Genomic DNA, 23,492 nt, shown 5'->3' on the forward strand with positions numbered 1-23,492 from the left:
CGAAAGCATGGCACTACTCAATACTGCAGTTATGCCTCATTACACCATAAGAGGCTTCTCTGATTTGGCCGGGCAGTATGTTCATTTTAGAAGCTGTTACTGGTTATTTTCATTCAATTGTATTTGCAGCAACCACGAAAGGCATGGATGATAGTTTACAGGTAAAATAGTTCACCCGAAGGCCTATGAATGCTGCATGATTGGAACAAGTCATATTGATCAAATGTTATGGCCAAGTATGAAATGTCAACTTCCAACAGTCCACATTGACCTTCAACTGGAAGTCAACTGGTTATCGCTTATCACCTAACACCATCTGGCTATATCATCACAAAATTGGTCCTAGGTGAGGTCCCCTTGTAGGGCCCTCTTTCATTTTCTCTTGTCTTTTTCACTGTCAGTAATTACTTATTCAATTTCGGTAGTCTCTATCCAAACATGAAATCAAACTAAAGAGCGTTGGAATCCTGACGTCGAAATCTCGTGGAAACTTCGTCCCATTTAAGACGTCGCCTGTTTTTAGTTTCAGTCCTCAGAAAATAAAGGAAGATAAAATCTTGTTGATAAATATCAATAACAGTACTAATGAATTCTACTCTATTCACAAAATTTGCAATTCTTAGGTAATATCTTTTTTTTGTTTTTTTACATAGTATCTCTTTTATTTGCTTCTGTACTTAATTAACATAGTGAAATCTTGTGTGAAGTAGTTCGATTTTAGTAAAGAAATGAAAACAATTGTTCAGATTTTTCAGTTTTTGGTACTTTAGTTGGTATATTAGACAGTGGAATCCAGTATATCTGAACTGCTATTGATAATTAAGAACATGTTTTCTTTACACTAAATTTTTTATAGAAATTGAGTATAAATACTTTGTTCAACCTGTATATCCTCTGTATATGGCTGTCTGTGAAGCTGATGATGAGATGATTTGAATTATTGGAAGATGTTGGATTAATAATTCAAATCATTTTATTTTATGTTCTGGTCTTTAGAGAGTCAAAAAAAAACATGTGATTATTTTTTTTTTTTTTTTTGAAGCATGTGAAATTTTATTAGTGTTTGTTTTAGATATTTGATTTTTGTATAAGGGTCTGGATTTACTAAAATGTTGGTATTTTTGCAAAGTGGTTTAGGGTTTTGGATGACTAATTTTGAAGTCTATAGAAAGCATTGTAGCAGGAATTGCTCCATGTCTTTACTTGCAATGGAGGAAGAAAAGCCAACAATAAAAAAAAAAAAAAAAAAAGAAAAAAGAAGAAGAGAGGGTTTAAACTTGACTTGATTTATTTGCAGGAAACGGCAATTGTTGGTTTTCTGTCTACAATGGTGATTAACTAGCAACAAAGAAAAAACAAAGAGGATTTAGCTCTTTCGGTGCTGAAAGATTATCCCCGTAAAGACTTGATTCTACGCACAATCTTAATAAATGAATTTCAGAGAAGAAAAATTTGTCAAGTGAGTTCCTCTGCTCTCTAGTCTTTCGTAGTTATGAACTTTGTAATGTCAGGCATTTGAATATGTTTGGGTAATGTCAGGCATTTAAATATGTCTAGTAGTTATTTGAATTCATGTTTGGGTTTTGGACAGTATTGGCCGTTCTGTAGATTGCATTTCTACTTCATTTTAAGACTCTAAGAGGCAAAGGTGGACTTTATTATTTGGTCACAAAAGATATTTCAAATGGGTAGTTAGATTCATTCAGTGAAGAGGCTTATTTTCTCTATTTTCACAAATATTCTTGACAGTCCCAAAGTACTATTATATTTGGCTTATTTTTCTACCTAGGGAACATATAAACTTATCGCGTTTGTCAATTGGAATTCATAGATTTACATTTATCATATAAGGAACTTGGGGAATTTGCTGACTGTTAGATATCTCAGGTTCCAGGACTGGTCTTCGGAGAGATCTTTAAGTTCTGAGAGGCATTTCTCCACGAGAGGTGATTCTGGGAAATTCACCGAAACAGTAAGCTCTATCTCGGAAAGAATATGGAGAGGTTTGTCACGGGGTTCGGAAGGGATTAGACACATCAGGAAATCATTCAATTTTAATTCCTCTAGTGATTCTTCAGTATCAGACATAGAGTCCAAGAGAAAAATTCTTGACCCACAAGGTTCATTTCTTCAAAAGTGGAACAAGATATTTGTATTGTCATGTGTGCTTGCAGTTTACTTGGACCCCTTATTCTTCTACATCCCAGTGATTGATGGTCAGAAGAAATGCCTTGATTTGGATAAGAAGTTGCAGATAACTGCCTGTGTTCTGCGTTCCTTCACTGATATCTTTTATGTACTTCATATTATCTTTCAATTTCGCACTGGATTCATTGCTCCTTCTTCTCGAGTGTTTGGAAGGGGTGTTTTGGTTAAGGATCCTATATCCATAGCTCGACGGTACTTGCGCTCATCCTTCCTTGTTGATATTCTCGCAGTTCTTCCACTTCCTCAGGTACAATAGTTCTTTGAGACATCAATATGTCATCATTCTATCTCTAAGCATCATTACTGCTGATTACTAAATACATTAATAACTATTTCACTGGTATGATCGTGTATTAGCATGGGTTGTGACTGCTGCTTCAAGATTTGTTTTTGCAAATCAATTCACTTGCTGGAGTTTTTTACCTATTACCGACAAACATTGGTATTTGAGGCTTAATGTTTACATATTAATCCCATCAGGTGGTTATTCTGTTTATCGTCCCCAAATTGCATGGGTCGGCATCATTAAATACCAAAGATTTGTTGCGCTTCGTTGTATTTTTCCAGTACTTTCCAAGGCTTTACCGAATCTATCCCCTGTATAAAGAAGTCACAAGAACATCTGGTATAATTACTGAAACGGCATGGGTTGGAGCTGCTTTCAATTTATTTCTTTACATGCTCTTCAGTCATGTAAGTTACATGGTTTTCCATTAACTTGATTATACTTGCTCAATTACAGTCTTTTATGGAGATCAACTATTTTCGCTTATTCCTGTCTTTTACATCATGGCAACAAGATATGTCCCATCTGATTCTCTTGTACCTTTTAGATGTTTGGAGCCTCTTGGTATCTTCTCTCGATTGAGCGGCAAGACAGCTGTTGGCGTAAGGCTTGTGGCGATAATCAGACTTGCAACTTATCTTTATACTGCGGTGCTGAGTCTACTATGGAAAACACTATAAATGTAACGGCCGATTGTGTACTTAATGATACATCTCCATTCTTCGATTTTGGCATATACCTTGATGCACTTACATCTGGTGTGGTGGAGTCATCTGATTTCCCGTCGAAGCTCTTTTACTGCTTGTGGTGGGGCTTGAGAAGTCTGAGGTTTGTGCTTATACACACGAGTTATTTATGTGGGATCTATCTTATAGAACTTTATATGTTAGCTCATTTGAAAGAAACACATGTCACATTTGGATCTAAGGGACGTTGAGACGACCATCTATTGCTTGCAGTTCACTTGGTCAAAATCTGGGAACTAGTACGTTTGTTGGGGAAATTCTATTTGCGATTTCTATTTCCATCTTTGGCTTGGTCTTGTTTTCTCTTCTTATCGGCAACATGCAGGTTAGCTTGAAGCCCTTGTTTTACGACTTTCTCTAGTTGCTTATTTGTATTAGAACTGCTGTTGGAATAAGTCCCTTCAAAGAAACATATTATAAACACTGAACGGCAGATGTACAAGTATACAACATCAATACAGACTCAGAATAGAGAAACCAGCGACATTATCTCTATGATTACACTTGCTCTTTCTGTACCGGATCTGATGATCCAATAATTTGTATTTTTGACAGACATATCTCCAGTCAAATACTGTTAGATTAGAAGAAATGAGAGTAAAGCGTCGAGATGCGGAGCAGTGGATGTCCCATCGTCTGCTCCCTGACCCCTTGAAGCAACGAATTAGGAGGTACGAGCAGTACAAATGGCAAGAAACAAGAGGGGTAGATGAACAGAATCTCATCTGTAACCTTCCCAAGGACCTCAGGAGGGACATCAAGCGTCACCTTTGTTTGAATCTACTCATGAGGGTGAGTCCTTTTGCCTTCATATATATTGTTATTACTTTCCGGTACTGCATCTTTGCTGGAAAAACGTTTTCGGTTCAAGTTATGCAGTTCATATATCTTTCTCTTCAGACCTACTTTAAGTTGACCATAGAGAAATCTGCTAGTGGGCACTGACTTATCTCTAACAGAAGTGGAACTGAGTAGTTTGTTGTACTTGGCTTGTGACATGACTATATTGGGTTGTCAATATATCAAGTTCATATTCATGTCGAGATCAGCATATTGAAACTCTTGAATCCCCTGTTGCCCGCCTCTTTGTACAACTAAAAGTTGGTCCTAAAAATGAACAAGTGTATCTTATACAGGTTTGGGAGAAAGAACATATGCACCCTTTGAATAGGGCGTTGATAATAGATCTTGAAACTCATTTTCATTGAAGTTGCGGCTTCTGGTTTATAGTTGAATAGGGAGATAGTGATAAGATAAGACTATTTGAATCATAATGATGAATATACATGTGTATGGCTTGACTTTAGTATGTTCTTTTCTTTACTCTCTGTCTCACTTTCTTGACTGGGTATGTAAAGATCCAACTTAGGGATGACTTCAAATTCTTGAAAGATGACCTTATGTCTTCCATACTATTTTAGGTTCCGATGTTTGAAAAAATGGATGAGCAACTACTGGACGCAATGTGTGATCACCTCAAGCCAGCTTTGTACACAGAAGGTAGCTATATTGTCCGTGAAGGTGACCCTGTTGGTGAGATGCTCTTTATAATGAGGGGAAAGCTATTGAGTGTGACTACGAATGGTGGAAGGACTGGATTTTTCAACTCTGACCATCTAAAAGAAGGAGACTTTTGTGGAGAAGAACTTCTTACATGGGCTTTAGACCCCAATTCAAATAACAATCTTCCCATATCTACCAGAACTGTCCGGGCTTTGACAGAGGTTGAAGGATTCGCTCTAATGGCTGATCATTTAAAGAGTGTTGCTTCGCAGTTCAGGCGACTCCATAGTAAGCAACTCCGTCACACTTTCAGATTTTACTCCCAGCAGTGGAGGACTTGGGCTGCATGTTTCATTCAAGCAGCTTGGCGGAGGTATAGTAAGAAGAAGGCCGCAGAGTCCTTACAGGAAGAAGAGGACAGGTTACAGGATGCACTGGCTAAGGGTGGCGGTACCTCACCAAGCCTTGGTGCAACAATATATGCTTCACGATTTGCTGCAAATGCCTTGCGTGCAATTCGACAACATGGCTCGCGGAAGGCAAGGTTGCAAGAGAGATTACCACCATTGATTCTTCAAAAACCAGCAGAGCCTGATTTTTCTTCTGAAGCTCGTTAGTATAGGTAATAATTTCCTTGACTGCTCGACCTAATGATTTTCATTAATGAAAACTCAGAAGCCATGTATGTGTTCATGGCATCTCTATGTACCGGATCTTTCTTCATATACCTATATAGTAAATATGAAAAATGCATTTCTAGTATATATTTATCTCCTGTTAGATACTACTTTACGTTTGTGGTTAAAAATTACTCCCTCCGTTTCTTTTTAATAGGCTGTTTTGTTTTTAGAGAAAATTAAAGAAATTAAGAGAACTAATAATTAAAAGTGGTCCTCATGACACTTGTCAATAAAAAAGTGAAGTGAAATAGTCCCCATGATACTTGTCAGCAAAAGAAGTAAAGTGAAATGGTTCACATAACACTTGTCATCAAAAGAAAGTGGTCCCAAAAAATTGCCTATTAAAAAGTAACTGAGGGAGTAGAACGGAAGCTATCAGCTCTTACCGAACTCATCGGATAAATTAGCATATGAGGGCTCGTGAATGCATCTGGTTGCAATTTCATGGTTCCAAACTTTCGGGTCTAGAGACGAATTAAAACATCTTGATGCAAAGACCATGATGATAAGAACAAAAGCTGGTTGCCTTGAAAAGCTGATCAAATCTCTCTAATCTGGTTGGGGACTTGGGAGGATGCCAATTGGCATATGTTTTTTTAAAAAAAATGGTCACGTGACGTCAGAAAATGAGCGATTTGGAGTTTTCGCGGTATAGTTTTTAACCCGACCCGAGCATCCTAACCAACAGACGATCGTATAACTACTGTCAATATACGAGTATTTGCGTTGTTGCAAATTTACAAACTTCTTCTTCCTTCCAAATTTCAGCCTACAACCAACTGGACAAACGTACAGTACCCAGGTATGGTTTCTTCATCTTTAAAACTACTTCGTCTGTCAAAGCTCCGATTTTCATAATGTCTGTAATTCCTCTTTTTTCTTTTTTTCTTTTGTATCCTAACTAAAACCTTCAACAACTATACAGATTATCATGTTAAGTTCTTTACAGATGCTATCAATCACTGTTTATGAACTCTAAGACTTTTGAAATTCATTTTAGGTTATAGTTTATGTGACCTTGTTTGAAACACTTCCATTTTTGTGCAATACTCGACCACTGTTTGATAAAATGCCTTAAGAGAAGTGCCTTAAAATTGATTGTAATTTAAGGATTCTAAAGAGAGTTTGACTAGTGGGTTTTGTGTATATGCGGTGTTAGAGTAATGGGTTTTCATTAGATATTAATTCTTGTATTTTCTACTTTATGTTACAGGTAATAGTTTGAGATTATAAGCTGAAGTGTGCTTGTAATTATGATTTTTAGCTGTGGATTCTGTTGGTTGATGACCATTCGTTTAAAACCAACGAAATAAGAGAATAATATTGGTTTGCATGGTGGTGAAGTGCCTGACGAGATTATGATATTAGGTCCATTAGAGTGTGGAATTCATACATTGTGTTCATGCCGCTGCTGCATCTCATTATGGGATTATGTTTGTCTTTCAGTGATTTGCTTTTGGTGTTATCTGTGCCATTTTGTTTCAACTTTATGCATCAACTAGGGGAGAGTTGTTAATTGTGTTGTTGCCTTGATTGTTGTTGTTATCTGTTTGGAAATTAGAGTTGTATTCCATTCGTTTGGAAAGTGTATTCAGGTGCCATCACCTTTGAGTTATCTGCTTGTGACTATTTTGATGTTGGGAGGGGCTTCTGCTTTGGGTGCTTATGCAATTGGTATGATTGGTGATGCATTAGCTCCGTTGCTTTTACTACTTTCTTAGTTAGTGTAGCTGGAGCACTTGTTGTTTGGTTCCCCATTTGAGTACTTCTAAGTAGATTCGATTTTGTAGTTCAGATACGCGTCTTTATGCATAAATTCCATTTGCTCTTCGAAAACTTGAATTATATTGCTCTTGCACACATTTTAGGAATGCTAGTGTGTGAATTGCACCAAATGAAGAGATCTGAATAAAGAATTGTAGTCCTGCTGCTCCATTAGTGTTTGCTATTGTAGCCATAGCCCAATTGAATCATGATAACTTGTTTAGCGAATTCCTTATCATTAATATTTTGTTATGTTTTACTTGTGTATGCAACCTAGATCATGGATGCTTAGACAGGCCTGGAGATTTTTATTATGTGGGACCCAGAAATATGTCTAAAGAATCTAAGATACTGTTATGTTTGTTGTCGTAAATAATAAAATACTATTTGTATATCTACTTTATGTTACAGGCTTACAGCTAATAGTTTGAGATTAGAAGCTGAAGTGTGCTGGTAATGAGAAGCTGAAGTAAGACTATTGCAATTGGTACAAGGACGATGATGGATTAAAGGTAAACCGTGATTCATTTCCTGGTATATGAGGAATCCTCATGTTTTTTTAATATAGTCCTGCATAAAGAATATGTGACACCTACACCTACTCTAGCATAATATATTTACATTATAATTGAATTAAGGTGAGAAACTGAGAATTATATGGCGATATTGAGTTCTTGGTCATGATCTTTTGCAAGCAATCATTTTGGTTTCTTCTTGCCTGTCAAATTTTTCATAGTATAGTCGATGTTCCTTGCTTTTTTGTTATATATGTCCTTACTCTGTGTGTTAAGTATGTAGGTTGAATTTCTTAAAGTTATTCTGGAAACATATTTCAGACCTCAACCAAATCAAATAGAAGACCAACTCTAAGTTATCATTACATCATAGGGGTTCAAACTAGGCAGATTGGGCTAAGGTTTCGATCACACAGCTTCTCTAAAAGCAACTTGCAGAGTGCAAACAGTGATGATTTTATTAGCTGTGAGAAACCTTCTTGACCACCGGCCTTAAAGGTACTACTCCTGAACCCAAAAAGAGATATTCAGGTGTAAACTCTGTCTCTTAGGAATTAGAGACAAAACAAACTTGAAAAGATGCAATGAGTTGAGTCTCTATTAATCATGGACTGGTTTTTCACTATAGACTTATTTTTGTTAGTGGCTATTTAGCCCCTTATTAATTAGTATTGCTTAATTTAATTGCTCGCAAGATACTAGTGGCGATGAAGTAGTCTGTGCAATTCCTTTAGTCTTCAATTCTTCAATAGTTAGCTGCATTTAGATTGTGTACCTGTTAGTGCTTACGAGTCTTGACTCCCTCTCTCTCTCGAGGTTTTGTTGTATTTTGGGGGTTTCTTAGCCTCAAAGCACTCTCTCTGGGCTTTGTACGTCTGATTAATTTGTTCTGGCTATTGTTACTTTTTAATGAAAATGTTGTTAATGACATGAATACGAGTATCTTTAGCTGTGTACGTTTGCATGCTTTGTATTTCTATCATATTTTGAAGTGTTAACAGTTATTTGAGGACATCATACTAAAATTACCGATATCCGTTTTACCTGTTACCCACTTGCCCTCTTGTGTGCCATAGTTCAAACAACTAAGCTGTGAAATACTTTTGCCCTTTTACTGCCTTAGATTTACGCTGTTCACTTTTGAAACATCTACTGAAAAACATGTAATTGGCAGTAGCACACGACAACAGAGAGATTTGCTTGGACTACATAGGAACAAATTCTTCTTCTTAGCAGTACCGTAATTCAGTTATCCTTTTGATAAGTGAGTGTTTGAATGCAGGGACATGCTTTGTAGATATCTTCCAGGAACCGAATTTAACTAACTGGAATGAATTTCAAGAAGAAAGCTGTTTGATCCCTTGTCGCAGTAAAGAAAAAGCTACGAAATAGCTGGTTCCATGATTCGTTGTCATTTTGTGATTCACACCCTTGCTGGTGGCCATTGCAGTTCACCTTCACAGCTCTTTGTTCACCGCTTAAATCACCATTTCAGAACTTTTAGCGTCTTGAATAATCATATTTCAATTCACAAATACCCTTCAAATGATTTCAAATTTCAACCCCAAAATTCGATAAACTACACCCATTTTAGCCAGTGCCTACATGATTGCTTACATAATGGGAATTTCATGCTAGGTTCATCAGTTCATACTCATCTCATAAAATTGAGACCAAATGGGTTTATGTCCCTTTGGAATAAGCTTCTTCATTTCTACTGCAAATTCAATCAAATGCAACAATCTCTTCAACTGTTTGAAGAAATGCCTTACAGAGATGTAGTCTCGTTCAATACAATCATTTCCGCCTCCTTTCGTACTAATGGTACTCTTGGTAAAGGTATAGAGTTATTCTCAAAGATGAAAAGAGAGGATCTTGAGCCAAATCATATTACATTATCTGCACTAATTGGTGCTTGTGCTGGTTCTTCAGCCAGTATGAAACTAGCTGAGATATTTCATGGTCAAGCAATTCGATATGGGTTCTTTTCTAATTGTTTTGTTGGAAGCTCTTTAGTTGATAACTATGGAAAGCAAATGAAATTAAAGGAAGCTGTGCATGCATTTGACGACATAGTGGAGTTAGATTTGGTTTCGTGTAACATAATGATCGATTGTTTTGCACGTAATGGATGTAAAGAAAAAGCAATGAAGATCTTTTTGAGGTTACGAAGCAAGGGTGTAGAATTTGATAGCTTCACTTTGGCAAGCTTATTAAAAACGTGTTCAGATTCAAGAGATTTGAAGAGAGGAATGGAGATCCATGGGTGTGTTATTAAAATCGGCTTATCTTCTGAAATACCCACCAGTAACGCACTTGTCACAATGTATTCCAAATGTGAAGAAGAATCAATTTCTGCAATAAAAATATTTGAGAGAACTCAAGAACCTAATATCATCTCCTGGACTGCAATTATCTCCGGGTTTATGCAAAATGGGCAGAGCAAGGAGGCAATTAAGTTCTATGAAAGAATGCTAAAAGTGGGGATGAAGGAAAATCAGTTCACCTTTGCTAGTATTCTTCCCGCTTACAGTAGTTTAACAAGGTTGGAGCAAGGGATGCAAGTTCATGGCAGGATAATTAAGTCCGGATTTGTGTCAGATACTTTGGTGGGTAATGCTCTTAGTGATATGTATTTCAAGTGTGGGAGCTTAATAGAAGCAAAATTGATGTTCGAAACAATGGAAAAACGCGATGTTGTTTCTTGGACAATGATGATTACAGGATTTGGTCAGCATGGGAAAGGAAAAGAAGCTATAGACATCCTGAGAATGATGCCAAGTAAAGGATTTAAGCCAGATGATATTACATTTCTTGGAGGTTTGTCTGCGTGTAGCCACTGCGGGCTTGTTGATGAAGGGCTTCAGCTTTTTCGGCAGATGGTAGATCATTATAGTATTAAGCCGAGAAAGGAACATTTTTCTTGTCTTATTGATATGCTGGGTAGGGCAGGAAGGTTGAAGGAAGCAGAGATGTTTATTCAAGAAACGGGAGTTGGATCAGAAGTCTTTGTATGGGAAGCACTGCTAGGTGCTTGCAGTATCCATGGAGAGATTGAATTGGGAGAAAGATCCGCCGAAAAGATTATGAAATTAGAACCAAGAAGAAATCAACCCTATGTGTTATTGGCGAATATATACGCTGATAGGGGATTATGGGAGGACAAGGAAAGAGTCCGGGAGAGCTTGGGAATGAGTGGGTTGAAAAAAGAGACCGGCAACAGTTGGATCGCTGTGCAGCGTACAATTTAAAGGTATGACAACAAGGCGAATCACATGTCTTCAAGAAATCACCACACAGAAAAAAAGAGGAAACAATATGGATCTTCATCAAAGGAGTAGTATATCTGTGAGTTTAATTAAAGGAGTTGTGTGATTCTATTTTGTGACTATCTCTTCTCCATTTCAAAGATTTATTGTTTCGAAGGTGTAAAAATATCAACCTTCGTGAGGCTTATTGTTTGGAGACAGTCCTTTAGTCTATGTATGTGATACTTATCTTCTTCATAATCTGCTGTTTTTTTCTGTGTTAGTCTTCTTTAAACCAATGCTAAGTCTGTTGAATAATCAACTGCACCAATCATGTTTACCATAAGTTGATGTTTCTCTTTTTGGCTTTTCTTAAATTCTACAGGTATATCAAGCACTGCTCTCTGTCCGAGCACTTGGGCGCTACCCCTGACAAAAGACATAGACTCTTGGCTTAAATCCGCTTCTCTTTGCCGAAAAAGTGGTAGTATTAGTCAGGCGCGATCTACTCTGGTGAACTTCTTACAGGTTAGTGGTGCACGTTGGATGTGGAAAATTATGCTGTGAGTTGTTATTAGTGTTTTATTCATAACATATCTCATTTTTCGTCATATAATGTATTTACTGGATACAGTACGACCCAGAAACTACTCTGGGAGATTTGCGATATCATGGACCTCCACAAGTGATTATGGCCTACTTAAAGCAACAATGGTCTCTTAGAGAAGATCTGAAACGATATGAATCATTTGCAAGGTTGCAGGTACCAGGAATACCTTATTTCTTTGAATCCTTTTAAGTGATGCATTTGTGATGCCTACTTGGGGACTAATTTTAGTATAGTTTTTCGCGATCCTGTGTAATTGTTAATTGTTCGTCTTTTTAGAGTTTTCTGGAGCAACAAACAGTTCGCCAAGGGTGCCAGGTGGTTCAGTTAGTTCTTCAAATCCTCGTATCTCCCTTATGGCCCGTGTTTATCGGAAACTTGGGACTTGGCAGTGGGCACTTTTCTCCAGTGTTAGATGATGACACCATACAAGGTTGTTAATATTTCATATGGCTTATCTTTTTCTTTTCTTTTGGCTGTAATTTATTTGTACGTTAATTGATTGTTGTGGTCAGCAGAAGTCCTTGTTGCATTCCAGTGCCACTCGATGTGCAACTAATCGGTCACTATTCAACACTGCAGTTATATCTCAGTACAGTGTAAGAGGCTTCTCTTATTTAGCTGGGCAGTATGTTGTAGAAGCTATTACTGGTTACTTCCATTCAATTTCAATTGCAGCAACCACGAAAGGAGTGGATGATAGTTTACGGGTAAAATTGTTCACCCGGTGGGCATGTTTCTTATCTGCAGCTCATACTTGAATTTTACCAATAAAAAATCTGTATTCTACATTTAAATTGTTTAGTTGTGAAAATTCCTTCTTATTGTTGCACCTATTCCGATTTGCTTATCGTGATCTTAGATGTGCTGGTAATATTCCTCCAGGATATCCTTCATCTTCTCACGTTGTGGTTTAGTCATGGAGCTACAGCGGACGTTCTATTGGCTCTACAGAAAGGATTTGCGTACATTGATACCGACACAGGCTGGTTGTGTTGCCTCAGATAATTGCCCGAATACATTCAAATAATAGTGCTGTGAGAGAACTCATACAATCACTTCTGGTGCGGATAGGTCAAGAACATACACAGGTTTGCCTTTAGCTGTTACAGAATGTCTTCTTGTACTTTGGTTAAATGTGGAGAATGGGTTAACTCCAACACATTAGACCACCAACTGACGTCCAGAAGCTGGGTTTATTTGTCTTCCCTTGCTCTATAAAGTATAAAAGCCAGTCAAGCAAAACATTTATACTTATGTCACATAGGTCTTTTTAGTTTGACTCCTTACAAATGTTTAGGGTCTTCTGACTGCATGTTGGGTCTATGATTTAGTGTTTGAGATTTTGCTGAATTTAGCAGATGCTGCCATTAGTTCTAATTTCATTGAAAGAGTGTTTGGGATGTTGCTGGATTTAACAGATGCCACCAGGCTGTATTTTGGTGAACAGGACATGAAGGAATGTTAAATGTTCTGGAGCCACTGCACGAAAGGCTCAAGGTGGGGGCAAGCACTGTTAATGAATAAACCTTTATCCATGTAGTTGTCTGCTCAAGAAGTAATTCATTTTGGTACTTTCATAGATCTGGATTTTGCGGAACTGTTGCTTGGTGTTGTAGCTTAGAGCAGAGAGGTGAAGGCTAGGTGAATCGAATTGTGATTGATTGCCTAGGTAACATCCAATCATGTCCAGATCACAAATTTTGTGGCGAATTCAATGTATTTTCAGCTCAAATTGTGGTCGACCCTTGGTGTTGAGTGAATGAGTTATTAAGCAGAAACCTTACATACTGGCCGACTGATTGCTCAAAATCCAAGGATTTTCAGAATGTATGTTTATGACCTCGAAGCATTAACAAGAATTGAGACCCTGAACTACTGATCCCTCCAAGTTGGTTAGTCGGGTTTGGTGCAATGAGTTTGAGGTCTGCTTTGCCAGATGCTTTATCGACCATGTCGCTACCATATATCTCTTGAATGTTAAAATTTTCTCCTGGTATAAACTGTATTGTTTTTGAAACTGAATTGTGCAGTGTGGTAAGTTGGAGCTTTGTCAAGGAATGTTTACCTTTGTAGTCTTTGAGCTTATGCAGCGAGTTTTTGTTAGGCATGTTATGGGAACATACAATTCATACTGAAGCTGTAAAAATGATATTCCTGTCTATAGTTTGGCATTCATTTATTTTATATACTGATACAGGCATATGGTCATGAACTACAGGAGGCTTATGTGCTGCATGAAACAAGTTATGTTAATCAAATGTTATGGCCAAGTATCAAATGTCAACTTCACATTAACCATCAACTCGGGAAGTCAGTGTTGTCGACGTACATTGTTCAAAATTTTATCCGTAGATAACTCAATAAGACTCCTAATGCCGACCATTTCTTCTTGTGTATGTCTACAGTTACTGCAACCTTCCTCAACTGCTAATTTGATTGAAATCACCCATCTCTTTCTCTAAGTAACCCGTTATAGGGGCGTCATGTTTTATTAGAGGGACGACATTCTAATAGGACAAAAAGGATCATTACATGATCATTCAAGGTGTCCCTTATTAAAAAAATACTGGAAATGACAAATTAACCCTCATAATTGATAACCTAGTTTAGTGATGATAATCAAATTTAGTGTTAATGATTAATTTCACTTATATTAACTCAAAATCAAAACCAAAATCAGTTTTTTAGAGTTAAAAAAAAAAGTTTAGAGAAGAAGGTCAATCTCAATCAATTGAAGAAATTAACCAACAAAATGAACAACCAGGACCTGAAAATGATCTGTTATACTTCTAAATTAGTCCCAACTAGCTTTTTAATGCTCAAAGTTATCTAAAGTACGTAAAAAAATTAATTTTTTTACATTTTCAGAGCTAATTATGGTTGGAATTGTGCTCATAACCAACCGTAAATCGAAGTTACGGTTCGTAAAAGATGAACTACCAACCGTAACTGGTTAAATTTGAAGAAAATCCAATCGTAAAACCAGTTACGGTTGGTAACTAAATGTTTGATACGAACCGTAACTGAGTTATGGTTCGTAACCAAATGCTCGATACCAACCGTTACGGTTCGTAAACTAAAATGGTTACCAAGCGTAACTGAAGAAAATTCTCAGATATAAGAACATATTGAACTATAACTCACATAAACCCATAAATTTCAATTTCAATTTCCATCTGAAACCCTAATTTTCGATAGAAATTAAACTTAAATCGAACAAAATAAACCACCTCGTAACTGGGTTTTCAAAACATAGCTCATATAAGTCATTACACTACACTTGATTAATTTTCGAATCGTCGATTAATCGAAGACGATGAAATTTTGAGTTTTAATGGAGGTTATGGTTGATGGGAGGAGGAAAAGAGAAGAAGAAAGAAAACAAATTTTTGATTTAGGTTATAAAATGGGGAAGATAATCTAGTTAATTTACACCCCCTATAAGACATCCCCTAACCAACTAGACGGACATTACTATCACACTATCGCCCCTCTAATAAACCATGCCGCACCTATAACAAGTTACTTCTTTAAATTCCCATGTAATTTACCCAGAACTCTCCATGTTATGGAATCTGGGGCCAAACCATTCTTTCCCATCTCTCCCAAGATCTGGTAAGCCTGTGCTTTCAAACCTAACTTGCAAGCTTTGTCGATCAGAATGTTATAATTTACAATATTTGGAGAAACCCCACAATCAACCAATTCATATAAGAAATCACATGCTTCGTTAAATCTACCCGAACCGCATAACCCTTTCAATATTTCTGCGTAAACAAAATCGTCATGGATTTTTGAAGGCCAAACCACATCATCCCAAAATTTCTTTGCTTCATCTATTCTGTTCGATCTACATAAACCCTCAATCATTATTGTGCAAGTAGTACTGTTGAAAACTTTTCCATCTTTCAGAACGTCACAAAAGATATCCATTGCCTCATTAACCTTCTGTAATTTGCACAGACCACGAAGAAGTGCATTATAAGTCACAATACCTGGCTTAAGACCGTTTTCAGGCATTTTCACACGTAATAAATGAAAGGCCTCCTCAGTTCTTCCATCATTTAGTAAACCAGAAATAACCGTTGTGAACGTCACAACATCTGGAGCACACAGATTCCCTGCCAACATATCGTTAAGAACTTTTAGAGCTTCATCAACTCTTTTGTTTTTGCACAATCCCTTTACAATAGTGTTGAGCGTAACCACATCGGGCTGGCATTGGTTCTGAAGCATGGAAACAAGTACGTTAAGAAGCTCACTGGGATTATCTAAATTGCAGAGTGCCCTTAAGAATATATTGTAGATACGAGTCCTGTCGATTGCTTCTATGCTCAACATATATTCAAGTAAATCTTTGGCCTTGCAGATATCAGATTCCTGGCATAGAGCTTCCACTAAAACTTTGTATGTAGCCTGTGATGGATGGTATCCAAATTCAGTACCTTCTTTATACAACTGATAAGCTCTCATGCAACCTCCATCTTTGCTGAGACCATGAACTATACAATTATATGAAACAAGACTTGGGAGAAACCCTTTTCTTCTCATTATGTAAACAATTCTCGACGCCCCGTGATTTTGTCCCGCTCTGCAAAGCGAATCTATCATCTGGCCGAACGCAAACTCCTCGTTTACACTTTTCCCTTGAGGCATTTCTTCTGCAATCATATAAACTTCATGAAAGAACCCTTCTCTACACAAAGAATCAATAAGATTAGCGAAAGCCGCATTGTTTACAGACATGTCTTTTTCATTGATCATTTTTCGCCAAAGTTGATTCATCAGTTCCGGATACTCCTCGGCATTCCTTTTCCGTAAAACACCTCTTAGTAAAACACTGTAAGTAAGAGAATTAGGCAGTACCCCATTGTTAGACATTTCATCAAGCACTTTATACGCATTATCCAATTCGCCAACTCTACAAAATCCATTGATCATAGTAGTATAAGATATCGAATTCGGAGAATGGCCCCGAATTTTCATATCGTCAAACAACTTACGGGCTTCATCGGATTGATTAGAAGAGCAAAATTGATTGATGAGACGATTATAATTAATCAAAGACGGAACAAATGCAGGTTTGGCAGCAATTAAACTACGAATAACAATCAAAGTCTGTTGAGGAGTTTTAGCATCCAGGAGACGAGCAATGAGGACATTACAAGTACGTTCATCAAGAACAGAGTGATGGGTATTAATGAACTGAATAAGACGATTGTGAGCATCTGTGAAACGATATGAACTGCAAAGAGCATGAATGATGCTGCTGAGATTGAGTGAATCAGGAGAATATCCATGGAGACGGAGATTGTCGAGAAGAAGAAGAGCTTCGTCTACTTTTCCATGTTGAGTGCAGAGACTGTGGATTCTTTTAGTCCAATATGTTTTATTATGTATGCTTTCTCCTTCTCCTTCATGTTGCTGTTGAGACGAAGGGTTTGTGTTTGTGCCGTAAAGGAGAGCATGTAGACGTTTGAGGATGATTGGATCTTTTGATCTTTTGACTGCAACCTTAATCATTTTCTCTCTTCGCCTCTCTACTTCATTTTTGGTAGTCACTTGGGCATACATTTATCAATCAATTTTTATTTTATTTTTTTTATTCTTTTTTGAAGAAAACAATTCTCTAAGCGTCAAACGGACTAGCTAATCATGGAAGTCAATCAGGAAACATGGCAATAAAAATATGGGACCAGGTAATTCTAGTCTTTATTAGTCAGATTGTTTTAGGTATCCTCGTGTAATCTCCTACTAGTTTTTTAACAAATACAAATGTTACTTTCACTTTTTCATTTTAACCCAAAAACAGACCAAATTGACAAAGTGAAAGTAACACTTTTTCAGAAAAACGCAGGGAGTACATGCTTCAAAAAAAAGTAAAAAAAAATCTTGTTTATTGAAATTTTTACATAAAATACCATATAAATGGTATTCCGTAGTTCCGTTATGTATCCTTGGAAAAACTGTCACTACCCGTTAGTTGGTTATGTTAGTTATGATTAACATGAAAATAATTAAAATTATTTGAAAATTCTGATCCCCTACCCTTTCCAGAATTTGTTACATATCGTATATAAAACCGTAAAAGAAAAATTGAAACCGATTTTGATTTCGGACAACCATTATTAACTATAATGGATCAAAATGATAGCAATAAATTAAATTTGTATGTTCAATTGTTCCTGGTGATGTAATATTCAAAGATTTGTCACTACTAACAACTTCTTCGATCTTCTCCATCACTAACAGAGAACTCCTTAAAAATTGAGCACGAATGTGAATGGGATCTTTTGTCTTTCCTCATGGCAATTTGGTCAAGCGATAGTCAACTTTATAGTTAGGCGACCTAAGTTTCCCTTCATTTACTTTGATCTGATTTGTTTTTATTTTATCAATCATTTGTTTTTTAATTTTGTCTGAACCTTCCTCTTTAGTAAATCTAACTTAATTTTCCATTTGTTGCAAGTTTCTATATGTTTTCTATGGCCTAATTTCTTTTTCAACCTTTTATTTTTCTTATGTGTCAAAATCTGGTTCTAATTGATCTATTTTTCCTTAAATGGCAAATTAATCTCTTTTTTTACTTATTGCCACCCATGGGTGTTGCAGTATCGTCCGATCAGATCTCTGGGTTTTTTCACAATTGGCAATTCCAAATTCGGCATATTCAAAGTTGGATTTATGTCGCAGTGGTGCGTATGTTATTCTGAAAAAGCGGGGGTCTAACAACTTAGCCCGATATGTCGTTTAGGAAATCTGTATGGACAAACTCCAATATAATTTCAAGAGAATCAACTAGACAGTCAGACTCAATCAATGGAAATATATCCAAGAGTTGTATCTCTGTTTCTCAATGTAATCAGCAAATCAAACAGATAGAATCCGTGAGCCTGATTATTATGAGAAACAACTTGAACGATACCAAAGACCAATGATCAAGTGTCAATCAATTTATATCAACAACTGAAGGTTGGATTATCTAATTGATTGAACTACGCACAACCTGTGATATTTCAATTATATAAACAAATATAATGCGGAAAACAAATAACACAGACGCCAAAAATTTTGTTAACGAGGAAACTTTAAATGTAGAAAAACCTCAGGACCTAGTCCAGATTCGAACACCACACTGTATTAAGCCGCTACAGACACTAGTCTACTCCAAGTTAACTTCGAACTGGAATGTAGTTGAGCCCTAACCAATCTCACACTGATTAAGGTACAGTCGCGTTCCTTACGCCTCTGAATCCCACCGGGATCTACGCACTTGATTCCCTTAGTTGATCTCGCCCAAACTAAGAGTTTCTATGACCCAAAGTCGAAGACTTGATAAACCAATCTGTCTCACACGGAAAAGTCTATTAAATAGATAAATCTGTCTCCCACAGAAATACCTATGAGTTTTGATATTGTGGAATCACAAACGATGAGATGAAGATGTTTGTGACTACTTTTTATCTTGTCTATCAGAGATTAAATCTCGAGCAAATATTAGAGAAGATAGTACTCAATACGATAGAATACAACAAGATCAGAACACGCATCTACAGAGTCTGGCTTCACAATTCCAATGAAGTCTTTAAGTCGTTAACCTATAATGGTTTTAGAAAAACCTAGGTTAAAGGCGAATCGACTCTAGTCGCAACTAGTATCACACAGGATGCGTGGGGATTAGGTTTTCCAGTTGCTAGAGTTCTCCCTTATATAGTCTTCAAATCAGGGTTTGCAATCAACGTTACCTTGGTAACAAAGCATTTAATATTCATCGTTAGATGAAAAGATGATTAGACTCAAGCTAATATCTTTCAACCATTAGATTGAACTTAGCTTGTCACACACAAATGAAAAGTAACTTCATTTAAGTATGAGTAACCGTACTTAAACGTGTACACCTTGTTGGCTCAACAATAGTTAACCGAAGTTATCCATATGAACACTTTCCTATCAACCTTGTGCATCTTAACCATAACTAGTTCAAATGATTCAAATGAAACTAGTTCTAGAATTGTTCAATTGTTTATATTCTCATAGAAGTATACAAGACACAATTGAAGCAAAATCGATTTTGATTCACTCGAATCAATTCATGAACATTATAGCCACAGTTTGCAAAAGATTTCATTCTTTAATACATAAATGTATTAGTTCATGAACAGACCGATTTTAGAACTTAGCCTACTCAAGTATGCAAACGGGTACGCATACCTAAGTTGCCAGACTTGGTTTGGGTTTGCCAGTATGCGAACAGGTACGCATACCTCCAAACTCAGTTGAATTCCCGAACTTGAACTTACGCCGGTACGCATACGGGTATGCATACAAAGTTCTCGGACTTTCAATTAACCAACCAGTACGCATACGGGTATGCATACTATGGTTCTCGAACTTGGAATAACTTGCAACAGTTAGCATACAAGTACTATACTGTGTTATATCCAATCATTGTTACTTGTTTTTAACTCCCATTTCAATCATTGAAACATTCTTAGAAGACGATAATAGTTGTCTCACACAAACTATTAGCTTCAAAGCAATTTTCGAGATATATGTATGCGAGTTAAACTCAACTCGAAATATCAAATGTGTGTAATAAAAGTATATATAACTATACAACTTTTGTCTCAAATAAGAAATAGAGTATATAGACTTTTGAGTGATAGATGTGTTCAAGACTCCACATACCTTTTGTTGATGAAGTTCCACAAGCTCCCCTTAGTAGTTCTTCATCTTCAATCGCTGAAGATGAAAAACCCCGGAACCTAGTCCAGATTTGAACACCACACTGTATTAAGCCGCTACAGACACTAGCGTACTCCAAGTTAACTTCGAACTGGAATGTAGTTGATCCCTAACCAATCTCATACTAATTAAGGTACAGTCGCGTTCCTTACGCCTCTGAATCCCAGCAGGACTCTACGCACTTGATTCCCTTAGCTGATCTCACCCACAACTAAGAGTTGCTATGACCCAAAGTCGAAGACTTGATAAACCAATCTATCTCACACAGAAATGTCTATTGAATAGATAAATCTATCTCCCACAGAAATACCTATGAGTTTTGTTCCGTCTTTTGATAAGTCAAGGTGAACAGGAACCAACTGATACACCAGACTTATATTTCCGAAGAGCAGCCTAGTAATATTAATCACCTCACAATAATCTTAATCGTATGGTAGCGAAACAAGATATTGTTGAATCACAAACGATGAGACGAATATGTTTGTGACTACTTTTTATCTTGCCTATCGGAGATTAAATCTCGAGCAAATCTTAGAGAAGATAGTACTCAATACGATAAAATACAACAAGATCAGAACACGCATATACAGAGAAAATAGTTTGGTCTGGCTTCACAATCCCAATGAATTCTTTAAGTCGTTAACCTAATGGTTTTAGAAAAGCCTAGGTTAAAGGAGAATCGACTCTAGTCGCAACTAGTATCACACAGGATGTGTGGGGATTAGGTTTTCCAGTTGCTAGAGTTCTCCCTTATATAGTGTTCAAATCAGGGTTTGCAATCAACGTTACCTTGGTAACAAAGCATTTAATATTCATCGTTAGATGAAAAGATGATTAGACTCAAGCTAATATCTTTCAACCATTAGATTGAACTTAGCTTGTTACACACAAACGAAAAGTGACTTCATTTAGATATGACTAACCGTATCTAAACGTCTACACCTTGTTGGCTCAATAATAGTTAACTAAAGTTATCCATATGAACACTTTCATATCAACCTTGTTCATCTTAACCATAACTAGTTCAGATGATTCAAATGAAACTAGTTCTAGAGTTGGTCAATTGTTTATATTCTCCTTGAAGTATACATGACACAATTGAAGACAAATCGATTTTGATTCACTCGAATTAATTCATGAACATTATAGCCACGGTTTGAAAAAGATTGCATTCCTTAATATATAAATGTATTAGTTCATGAACAAACCGATTTTAGAACTTAGCCTACTCAAGTATGCAAACGGGTACGCATACCTAAGTGGACGGACTTGGTTTGGGTTCGCCAGTATGCGAACAGGTACGCATACCTCCAAACTCAGTTGAATTCCCGAACTTCAACTTACGTCGGTACGCATACGAGTATGCATACAAAGTTCCCGGACTTTCAATTAACCAACCAGTATGTAAAGACCCTGAAGCTCGTCAATGCTATTGGACCAGTCAAGTGATGAATTAGCCTATAATAACTCGATTAGTTTAACACAAATGTTAATTAATAAGAATTAATCTAACAACGATCTAGATACTAAACTAGTACCGTTGAATAAATCTCTAAAAGTTATGCGAGATAGACTACTCGAACGTATTAATCGGATACCAGACGAAGAAGATATCTTCAGATAGGTACAAAGTGTAAAATGGTTATTTATCATCTTAACCGCTTGGCTCCCCTTCTCATTTGGTCGGGTTCCTTTAACAATCTCGTCGGCCTTATCCCAAATTGGATCGAGAAGAAATTAATTTCTTCTTTCCTTTTCTCTCTTCTCGTTTTTTCCTTCTTCTTTTGCTCTTCCTTTGTGTTTCATCTGGAGATTTTGGAGAACAAGTAAAAGGAGGAAAATCAAGAGTGGGTTACTGGTGTTGAAGATTGAGTAAGTGTTTTCGATTCCGATTTAGAGAAGAGAATATTTGGGGTGTTGTATTTCTGTAAAGAAGTTGGGGTTTTCTGGATTTGAAATTAGGTCTGTATAGAGATGATGATGATGATGATGATGATTTCGAGTTGTTAGCAGTTAGGAGACGAAGGGGTTAATGTTTAATTGGATTTGCAGAGTCGTTCTAGTGATTAAATCCAAAGTTAGGGTTTCATAAGAAGTTCAAGGAAGAATTAGAAGATGAAATTGATATAAAAGGGATTGAATTAATGAGGGGTTTGCTCTTAATTGAAGTATAGTTGGATGTCTTGGGGTGGTATTGGTGCTGAATCGAAGAATTATGATTTGTTCTCTGTTTGAAGGAAGATCGTTAGGAATTGGCTGTGATGAGTGGTGTATTGCTGTTTTGAATCAGATGGAAGAAGGGATTGATTTCAGTTGATTGAGAGAATCTTTTTGGAGGTAATTTATTTCCATTATCTTAGTCAAGCTTTTGATTTCAATTAATGAGTTTATGAGTTTATAGATGATGATTAATATACTATGAAATTGTATGATGAGATGGAATGAAGTTGTATGCGGTTGTAGTTTAAGATCATGTTGATGTTCAGGGATGGGTTCATGTAGAGATGACTCGGAAGTTGGGTTATTGGAGTTGTATGGATGTGAATTACAGGGAGAAGGAAGGATTGTGTTATTAATGAATATAGTATGAATTGTTGTTGATAGAACTTTAACTAGTAATTCGTAGATTGTTGTGAATGGATGAATTATATTACTGTCATAGGTAAGGGAAGCTAGTTGAAGTGCATATTGTATTGAAGTTGTAGATACTAGTTATGAGGAACTGCAATGCAAGTGAAATGAGATTGGTGTTGATTAGTCGTGGAGGATTATGATTTATGTTCAAGGGGAAAGCTAAACCAATGGTGTATAATTGAATAGATGGTGCTGATAGGAAATAAGTGTGGAATGAGGTCACTTTTGAATTGAGATTTGAAGTAATGAAACTGAAGTTGTAGTTGTAACTTAGTTACATCTAGATTTGCAGAGAAGTGGTATTTAAGGAATCTGGTGTTGCAGACTATTGTTGTTGTTATCTCAGTTGCAGTTGTTGAAGGTTAATTGTGCAGGACAGGAGTGAAGCCTTGAGCATTGCAGAATTTTGCATTAGTGGATGTTAAGATGATGATTAGATGAATGTTTAGGGTACTGTAAGGAGAATGTAATATGAGATGTAAATGGTTTGTAATGGGACTGAAGTTGTTAACTTATGTTGTGTGAGTTGTGGTTAATGATGGAGCTGGTAGAG

General features: G+C 36.7%; 3 protein-coding genes across 3 annotated transcripts; 2 read left to right on the plus strand and 1 right to left on the minus strand.

The window, feature by feature from the left end:
* Positions 1–449: 449 nt before the first annotated feature.
* Positions 450–5,505, plus strand: LOC113275520 (cyclic nucleotide-gated ion channel 1-like). The gene is made up of 8 exons (XM_026525050.1): positions 450–623; positions 1,298–1,459; positions 1,888–2,455; positions 2,689–2,901; positions 3,042–3,322; positions 3,454–3,565; positions 3,796–4,032; positions 4,662–5,505. The coding sequence occupies exons 2-8, from the start codon at positions 1,431–1,433 to the stop codon at positions 5,358–5,360; spliced, it is 2,139 nt and encodes a 712-aa protein (XP_026380835.1). The 5' UTR covers positions 450–623; positions 1,298–1,430; the 3' UTR covers positions 5,361–5,505.
* Positions 5,506–9,465: 3,960 nt separating this feature from the next.
* On the plus strand, positions 9,466–13,719 carry LOC113272526 (pentatricopeptide repeat-containing protein At2g13600-like). The gene is made up of 8 exons (XM_026522349.1): positions 9,466–10,935; positions 11,113–11,185; positions 11,336–11,478; positions 11,585–11,713; positions 11,837–11,990; positions 12,140–12,267; positions 12,443–12,648; positions 12,979–13,719. Exons 1-7 carry the CDS (start codon positions 9,466–9,468, stop codon positions 12,563–12,565), a joined length of 2,220 nt encoding a protein of 739 aa, XP_026378134.1. The 3' UTR covers positions 12,566–12,648; positions 12,979–13,719.
* Positions 13,720–14,878: 1,159 nt separating this feature from the next.
* On the minus strand, positions 14,879–17,122 carry LOC113275521 (pentatricopeptide repeat-containing protein At3g18020). The gene has a single exon (XM_026525053.1). It carries the CDS (start codon positions 17,081–17,083, stop codon positions 15,083–15,085), a length of 2,001 nt encoding a protein of 666 aa, XP_026380838.1. The 5' UTR covers positions 17,084–17,122; the 3' UTR covers positions 14,879–15,082.
* Positions 17,123–23,492: the final 6,370 nt, after the last annotated feature.

The sequence above is a fragment of the Papaver somniferum genome, chromosome 4 (assembly GCF_003573695.1).
Source record: "Papaver somniferum cultivar HN1 chromosome 4, ASM357369v1, whole genome shotgun sequence".
Taxonomy (NCBI): Eukaryota; Viridiplantae; Streptophyta; class Magnoliopsida; order Ranunculales; family Papaveraceae; genus Papaver; species Papaver somniferum.